The sequence below is a fragment of the Dipodomys merriami genome, unplaced genomic scaffold (genome assembly GCF_024711535.1).
Source record: "Dipodomys merriami isolate MVZ:Mamm:240054 unplaced genomic scaffold, mDipMer1.0.p SCAF_129, whole genome shotgun sequence".
Lineage (NCBI taxonomy): Eukaryota > Metazoa > Chordata > Mammalia > Rodentia > Heteromyidae > Dipodomys > Dipodomys merriami.
In genome coordinates, this window is record NW_027202593.1 from 1,102,075 (window position 1) to 1,110,742 (window position 8,668).

At 52.2% G+C, this 8,668-nt stretch overlaps 1 protein-coding gene across 1 annotated transcript in view; it reads left to right on the plus strand.

The window, feature by feature from the left end:
• LOC138824438 (sortilin-related receptor) overlaps positions 1-6,221 on the plus strand; it is a 113,110-nt gene extending 106,889 nt beyond the window's left edge. Inside the window, exons 46-48 of the mRNA XM_070018290.1 lie at positions 1,319-1,511; positions 4,544-4,756; positions 5,812-6,221. Of these exons, the coding sequence (XP_069874391.1) occupies positions 1,319-1,511; positions 4,544-4,756; positions 5,812-5,879 (474 nt within the window). The 3' untranslated portion in view covers positions 5,880-6,221. The remainder of the gene's footprint in view (positions 1-1,318; positions 1,512-4,543; positions 4,757-5,811) is intronic.
• Positions 6,222-8,668: the final 2,447 nt, after the last annotated feature.

Consider the following 8,668-nt stretch of genomic DNA (forward strand, 5'->3'; position numbering starts at 1 on the left):
AATGATAGGGCCAGGAATGGCGGGGGGGGGGGGAGGGGGGAAGATGGGGACAGTCAGGCAACACAAACTTGAGAATTAAAGGGCCATTTTGGGTGGGATTGCTAATTAGTGAAATGTGCGTACTGCCCATTAAAGATGAGAATCTCTGCAGTAAGCATTTTTCAGTCCTGCACTTGTCTGTCTGGGGAGGAAGAGGGATGGATGGGAGCCTTGCTGTGTTCCCTGGCACTGGCAGGGAGCTAGACGGAGCTCTCCCTCAAGAACCAAGAGCCCCACCTTGGCCACAAGGGCTGGCCTTGGCCAGGTTCAAGCAGGGGTCTCATCACCTCCTCCCCAGAGAATTAGAGAGAGCGAGCGGGAAGTATGTGAGAGAGAGCGAGCGGGAAGTATGTGAAGATGTGCAGGGACTTAAGAGAAACACCTTTGTTTTGTCCTGTTTTGGCCTGCTGTCCGCAGGCCGATACTGTAGCTACACTGGGAGGCAGAGAAGGAGAGTTTGACCTTGGAGACTTTCCAAGGGCAGGCATCTGTTGTTTTTTTGTTGGTCACGGGGCTGTCCCAGAGCTCTTTTGCTTATGGCTAGCATTCCACCACTTTGAGCCACAGCGCCATTTCCAGTTTTTGAGTGATTAATTGGAGATAATAATCTCACGAAACTCTTCTGCCCAGGCTGGCTTCAAACCACAGTGCTCAGATCTCAGCCTCTTGAGTAGCTGGGATTAAAGGTGTGAGCCACCAGCGCCTGGCTGACAAGCGTCTGTTGGGTAGAGCTGGGATGGCCTTGGGGACAGCCAGGGGATGAAGTTGAGACTCAGTGACTCCGCTGCGACCCTTTTACGTTTTTCACCATTTGGTCTCCGTCGGTTTTTAAAACTTAAGGGAATCCTCACAGTGATGAGGATTTTCTGGCCTCACTGTGGCTGTTGAGAATCCTGGGCCTCTCTGCCTACACCGTGACCAGGATTATTATGTGCCAAAGCTCTGACTAGCAGCTCTTACCGAGAGGTTCTGAGTTTGCTTGAGACAAGTGACCGCTACCTGGATCTTTGGACGCCGGTGGCCATCGTCCTTGGAGCCTTGCTCTCCCGACCCAGCATTCAGCAGCTCAGAGGCGGGTGTGGGGGCATTTTGAGGCGGGGAGGGGAGCGATCCTGTTTCCCAAGTCCAGTGTGCCGAGGGTCACATCAAAAGAATTAGCGAGAAACCCGGGGTCCCTGGACATCTGTGACGCTGCCGTGAGCTCGCGTGGAGTCAGAGCCAGCCACGGCAGTCCCGCTGGCTTTCAGCTCTCTGAGCGTTCTCGCGTGTATGTTTCTAGGGTTACGAGATACACATGTTCGACAGCGCCGTGAATCTCACAGCTTACCTGGGGAATACTACTGACAATTTCTTTAAAATTTCCAACCTGAAGATGGGTCACAATTACACATTCACAGTCCAAGCGCGGTGCCTGGTGGGCAGCCAGCTCTGCGGGGAGCCGGCCGTGCTGCTGTACGATGAGTTGGGGTCCGGTGAGTAGCTGGCGGCCGTGGCAGCCGCAGGGCTGCGCGCGGGGTACGGGCTGAGGAGCGTGTCTTCCGAAAACATTCCAGACAGTCCCGCAGCTCACAAGGAAAACCACTTACGAGTCAATTTGATCAGGTACTGAATTAATTAAGAGACATATCCTCAGTCGGGAGCTGGGTTTACGAGACCATATTTTGAATGTAAGTATAAGAAAGGGGGGATTTTTGTTTAAAAAGGAGATTCTGTTTGGCAAAGAGTAGGTTAACGAAGTTTGGGTTGTTTTTATAGGACTTCTCAGGGCCTTTAACATGCCAATGTACCCACCCCCCTGCTTCAATTTGGTAGCTTATCTTATTTTATTTTTGTTGTCAGTTGTGGGGCTTGAACTCAGGGCCTGGGAGCTGTTGCTGAGCTTTTCTGCTCAAGTCTAGTGCTCTACCACTTTGAACCACAGCATTACTTCTGGTTTTTTGGAAGTTCATTGGAGATAAGAGTCTCAGGGACTTTCCTGTCTGGGCTGGCTTGAACCGCAATCCCCAGATCTCAGCCTCCTGAGTAGCTGGGATGACAGGTGTGAGCCACCAGCTCCAGGCCGCATAGCTCAGTCATCAGCCATCCTGGCCATCTCTCGGCTCAGTGTCCAATAACGATATGAATTAGGCTGCAGTCTTGAGCCACACTGGTAATTTGCACAGCAAGTCTGCTCACACACAATTTCTAGAAAGCATTTCTGCACTGGTCTTTTTTGTGGCAATCCCTACCAGCCAGGACCTGGCCCAGATTAAGCCTGAATCATCATGTGCTAGCGTGAAGTGTTCCCTCACTCCGGGCCTGGGGGGGCAGGGCAAGTACAACATGCTTCTCCTGCTGAAGGAGGGAAGAGCCCCTTCTGTCTCCCTTAGGAGAGTCCTAGCATGTTAGAAGCTTTCCAAAGATCCTATTAAAACAACCAACGGACCCCTTATTAACTCACTGTTTCTCTCATGGTGCTCTGTTGTTTTATTTATTTTTTATTTTTTTGGTCGGCCGTGGGGCTTGAACTCTGGGCCTGGGCACTGTCCCTCAGCTCTTCAGCTCAAGGCTAGTGCTCTACCACTTGAGCCACAGCGCCACTTCCGGTTTTCTGGTGGTTTTTTGGAGATAGGAGTCTCACGGTCTCTCCTGCCCGGGCTGGCTTTGAACCTCGATCCTCAGATCTCAGCCTCCTGAGTAGCTAGGATTACAGGCGTGAGCCATCAGCGCCCGGCTGCTCTGTTGTTTTTTAAGCAAAACCAGCTAGTACCTACCCAGAGGAATACACTGTGGGAAAAAGCTGTTGTGAAGCCCAGCACCTTTGTGAAACCAGGGTTCTCGGAGCGCACCTGTTCCTGGAATCCTGCCATGTTCCAGCCAAGCCCAGGCCTTGCTTTAGCTTTGCACCACACACCATGGGGTGGGCTGGTCTGGGGCACATTAAATTACAGTTTGGTTGCTTGCTTGTTTTGCTAGAGCTATTTTTCTGGTCAGAAAATAATGAAAAAAATTTAAATACAGGCATGAATATTAATTACTACTTTAGGCTCACAAGAAATGGCTGAGGGGCTGGGTGTGCTGGTGCACGCCTGTAATTCCAATCGCTCAGGAGGCAAAGGGAGGAAGATGATGTCTCATGCTGACACAGGACAAAACTGCAAGATCCTATCTGAGCACATACCAAAGCACAAATAGAAGGATTTGGGACATGGCTCAGGTAGCGAAAGAAGAAAAGAAAAGAAAGAAAGGCAGGAAGGAAGGAGAGAAGGAAGAGAAGGAAGGAAGGAAGGAAGGAAGGAAGGAAGGAAGGAAAGGAAGGAAGGAAGGAAGGAAGGAAGGAAGGAAGGGAGAAACAAGGCCAGGAAGGAAGGAGGGGAGGAAGGAAAGAAGGAAGGAAGGAAGGAAGGAAGGGAGGGAGGGAGGGAGAAACAAGGCCAGGAAGGAAGGAGGGGAGGAAGGAAAGAAGGAAGGAAGGAAGGAAGGACAGGGAAGAGGAAGGGGAAGAAGAGCCCTGCCCTGCCCATCCCGTCAGGATAGGCCCTGGCTAGCACTGGCACTTGCTGCATACAGCGGAGACCTTGCCCCGGCGTCTCTCCTATACCAGGGAACGACCTCAGAGCTTATGGAGATGCTGAGCGAGGAAAGTCTACTCTCCCCTTGCTCAGCTCCTGCGCTGGGACTGTTTTTAGGGGGCGAGGTGGGGTAGGGTGGGATTGAACCCAAGACGGTGCGCAGACTAGGTGAGCACGCCAGCACCCTCAGCCTTGTGTCAGGATTTCACCATGGAAAGTCTCTCTCCTTTCAAGGTCGCTGCTCCACCCCAGTGGCAAGCAGGGCGACACGGCAGGTCTGTCAGGAAATCGCCACACAGCGTATGTTTGTGTCATGCCTTGGGAAGGCAGCGTCTTTGTGATGCTATCGGTGGCTTTGGGGAAAGCTTTAACCACCGTTAAATAAATAGGGAAAGGTGGTTTCTCTCTCTTTTTAACTTAACTATATTTTAAAAAAAAAACCAACAACCTCATAAAACTTCATGAGCTGTTAAGTCACCATTGTAGTAAAGGAAGCTGGTGTGTGTCACTTAATGGAGGGAGCTTCAGGTAATTGCAGTTCAGAGTGACTCGGGTGCCAAGTAGGGGGAAATAATTCCAGTCTTGTTAATTAGTGGTCTGATTTCACATCCTCTTACGGAAGGCAAGCCAGTGGTCTTAAGTAATAATGCTAATGAAATCAGTGTTGGTACCCCAACAAAGATCTCCCTTCCAAGAGATTATCTAAATAAGCAACAAGGCAGTGATTAGGCGTCTAATGTAATTACCGTATTTGCAAATGCTCGAGGCCCGAGGTCTGTCTGCTCGAGGCAAGGCAGGTTCACGCGGGCCCCGCACACGGGATTCCAGTCACCCCAGGCAGGCAGGCAGCGGGGGTGCTGTGGCCAGCCCTTGGCTTTGGGGCGGGTGGGCTGGAGAGCTGCACCCTGTACAGGCGCTGGCAGGGGAATCACAGGCAGCGTCTGGCCTCACAGGTGGAGCCCTGGCAGCGGTTCAGGACGCCAGGCCGACGGATGTGGCGGCGGTGGTGGTCCCCATCTTGTTCCTGATCCTGCTGAGCCTGGGCGTGGGCTTCGCCGTCCTCTACACGAAGCACCGCAGGCTGCAGAGCAGCTTCACAGCCTTCGCCAACAGCCACTACAGCTCCAGGCTGGGCTCTGCCATCTTCTCCTCCGGGGATGACCTGGGTAAGCAGGCGGGCATGTGGGTGCGCGGGCAGGGAAGGTGGCCGGTCCCGGGGGAGGACACCCACAAAGCCAGTGACGTGATCCAGAAAAGCTGACTTTGGCTCAGTCTTCCCCAGGCCAGGGCCAGACCAGTGGAAACGCTCAGCTTTTAGCTTGCTCCTAAGTTAAAAAAGTTAAAATACCACACTCTCTTGTGCCCAATAGCTCTGGCAGGATGCAAGGCTGATGTGGTAGGGGGTGGTCTGATAGGCCCTGGGTCTTAGAGATTCCCAAAGGATCGTGAAATTCTTTCAAGAGAATTCCATAAACATCTAGAGGTCCAACATCTGGATGACACCTTAATGTAGGACCAGGAAGGAAATGTTTTATCCAGGGTAGAAATCTCTTCACGCTAACTGGAAGGGAGCGGTTGGCACCCTTAACAGAAAGGTGTGTTAACAACTTCCCCGAACACCGACTGCCGGAAGCCAGCTTCTGTATTCACTCTTTCTGTGGACAAGTGACAGTTACTTTTCTTCGATGCTAACGACATTCAGTACTCCTCTGTACAGCTCCAGTACTACGAGCCTTGTCTCCTTTTCTTCGTTTCCTTTCTTGCTTGGTCAGCAAGAACCCGGACCACCTTTGCGTGAACGGGGTGTTTGCTTTGCTTTCCGCCCGTGAGGCTGGTCAGCCATGGCTCAGGGCAGCTCAGCCCTCAGTCACGTGGGCTGGTGTCAGGGGTCCTGGGACAGCCGTGAGCCCGGGAAGCTGTCTTCAAAATCTGTAGATCAGAGCAGTTTGGATTCAAATTACCAAGTTGACATTGGAGTTCAGTGTATCCATGCCAGACACCACGAACTTGACTTAGGGATCCCCGGCTGCCCATTTGGCTTAGTTCAAAAGGCCCCGAAAAGAAGCGTGGGCACCAGGGAGGGGGTGTGAGCCAGAGTGGCAGTGGGGAGCCACACTGAGGGGCGGGGTTGGGGCTGTGCCGGCTGTGGGGGGGGCGTGGCTGGGAGAGTCGGGGGCACGGGGGCGCTGGCGCTGACTGAGGCTGGCCGTTCTGTCTTTAGGGGAGGATGACGAAGACGCCCCCATGATCACAGGCTTTTCAGACGACGTTCCCATGGTGATTGCCTGAGCCGCTTTCCTCCCTCCAAACCAAATGGTGTAAATATTTTATTTGATAAAGATAGTTGATGGTTTATTTTAAAAGATGCACTTTGAGTTGCAATATGTTATTTTTATATGGGCCAAAAACAAAAACAAACACATTTCAAAAGAAAAAAAGAAAAAGGAAGGCAAGGCATGGGTGGTGTGTGCGCAGTGAGCCCCGAGGATCTGCCCTGCCCTGCCCTGTCCTGCCCGCACCGCCCTGCCCTGCCCGCACCGCCCTCGGCTCCGGGCTGAGCCTCCTGGGCTTAGCTTCTCAGTCTGTGAGATCATTTTGGTTCCAAATAAATTGGCCATTCTTTTTATTTTTCTAAGGCACGGAAATGTATTGAATCAGAAGCTTCACGAGGGGGCCTCTCCTGGCAGGAGTGCGTGGATTGCCCCGTTCTGTTTGGACTTCGTTTCTGTGCTGCGTGCGCACGCGGGGCTGTCTTCCCGGGAGGGCTTCTTCTCTGTTGTTCTGTTAATTTATTGGGACTGTGTACCAGGCCAGACTCTCATAGTCACCTGACACTGCGTGGCCAGAGAGGTTGGGGGCTGGGGGACAGTGCATTTTTGTCGCCCTTCGGCAGGAATCCATTTCATCCTGTGGCAACCTGGCGACCCACGATGCCACCTCACGGCCTTGCACCGAAGAGCTGAGTCGACGCTAGGGTTCCGCTAAACAGGGATGCCAGGGGAAGGCCCGGGCTCTCCCAAGCCACAGGGGGTGTCTTTGGACACAGCCCATTGAGACCCTCCGCTTCTTTCCCACTGGGGTCATTGTGAAAAAAACTCACTCTGCCTGTGGGAGAGAAGTTCTGGGTGTGTGCCATGACAGATAACACTGGCAAAGTCACCATGGCACCCTCCATTTTCAAGTGTGTGGTTGAGTTTTTTTTCTTTTTGTTTTCGTTTACCACCAAAGAGATCTCGATTGTAAAGTTTTATGTTTGGGTGGAGGTGGCCACTGAATTGTCCTTGAAAATCCTACTGAAGAGACATGCAATCAGTGTGAATTTTGTCAATGCTTCTGTCCTCCCTCCCTCCCTCCTTCCCCTCCCTCCTCTCTCCTTCTTCCTCTGACTTCCTCTTCCTCCTTGCTCTAACCCAATCTATAGAGGAAGTGCTGTCCACACTCACCTGAACATTTGCACTCCGTCCTGTTTACTAGCAACGCCGGAGTCTCTCTTTTGTTCCTTTCTCTCTCCGTGTTGTTGGGTTGTGGTTTTTCTTTCTGTCACCTGCATTCCAGTTGTGCCCGGTGGAGGGTGAGGAGCCCCCGTGTGGCCGCTGCCCCTCCTCCCCACCTAGTGTGCCGGCGCTGCCGCGTCCAGCATGGCTGTCACTCGTGCTGTCTGTCTGTCTGTCTGTCTGAACAACCTCACTGTTGAGTTTCCTCCCGGCGGGGAAGCGTGAGCTCAGGGGCTCAGGAATGTTCTGGGAGCTGCCTCTGCACGTGTCTGTGATATGCAAGCTTTGTAAAGCCTTCCCTGCACCACACCGCATCCTCGCAAGCGGTCGGGTTCTTTTCACTGAAAGTATCATTCTTGGGTGGTAATATGTTCATTCTCCCTAGAGATTGTAAGAACGAAGTTAGAGTCAACTAAATAGTTCAAGTTTGTTTGCTTTGTTTTTTTTTCCCCCCCTTGGTTGGGAGGCTGGAACTGAGGAACTGAGGGCCTGGGTACTGCCCCTGAGCCTCTTTGTACTCAAGTAAAGTGCTCTACCACTTGAGCCACAGCACCACTTCTGGTTTTCCGGTGGTTCATTGGAGATAAGTGTCTCACGGACTTTCCTGTGGCTTTGAACCACAACTCTCAGATCTCAGCCTCCTTAGTTGCTAGGATGACAGGCGTGAGCCGCCAGTGCCCAGAAAGCGGTTGGCTTTTTAAAATCTTTATTTTCTATTTCACTATTGTAGAGAGGGATATTTTAGCCCATCCGTGTTTCCTATGCCTTGTGTGCCGGGCTGCAGCTCCTGACACCGTGCTGCGTGCCAGAGCCAGGAATCTCCCTCCAGCTCTGCTGCCCTTCTCCTGCTGTTGAGTTCTTCCCCACCCCAGAATTTCCTTGACTTTTATCTTCTCTGATTTGAGAGTTTACGTCCAGACTCCAAGCCCTACCTCCTCTGCTTTAGTCAACTCCTGAAGAGGGTGAGAGAGGGAAGCCCGCCATTTTAGCGGACACTGTTAGGAAGCCCATTTTTCTTCTTTTCTTTTCCTGCTAGCTTCCTAGGGGCATTTGTAAACACGGAAGTATAAGTTCTGGGGCATTCTTCTCAACTATTCCATAAACAAAGCTTTTTTTTGGGGGGGTGGTCGTGGGGCTTGAACTCTGGGCGTGGGCGCTGTCCCTGCGCTCTTCAGCTCAAGGCGAGCGCTCTACCACTTGAGCCACAGCGCCACTTCCTTTTTTTAGTTATGAGCAAATGTCTCAGGCTGGCAACCTGAGGGATAGCTGAGCGTCCAGTGCTAAGGCCCACGGCCTCCAGTGCTCAGTGCACAGTACTGCGCAGACCGCCAGCACCCTCTCTTGGAAGATGCCACTGTGCTGTTTGCTACCGAGCAGCCTTTTAATGCTAGAGTATTTTGTATAAACAGAAGAGCTAAGGTCCCGAAGACTAAGCCAGATAGATGCATTGATGTGTAAATCGTATATTTTTATGAACTTTCGGAGCACACACTCCGGTTTCCTTCTGCACAGCTCCGTGGGGAGTCGGTGCACCCGTCCGTCTGCAGGCCTCCCGAGATTGAAGCCACTCTAGGAAGTGTGAAC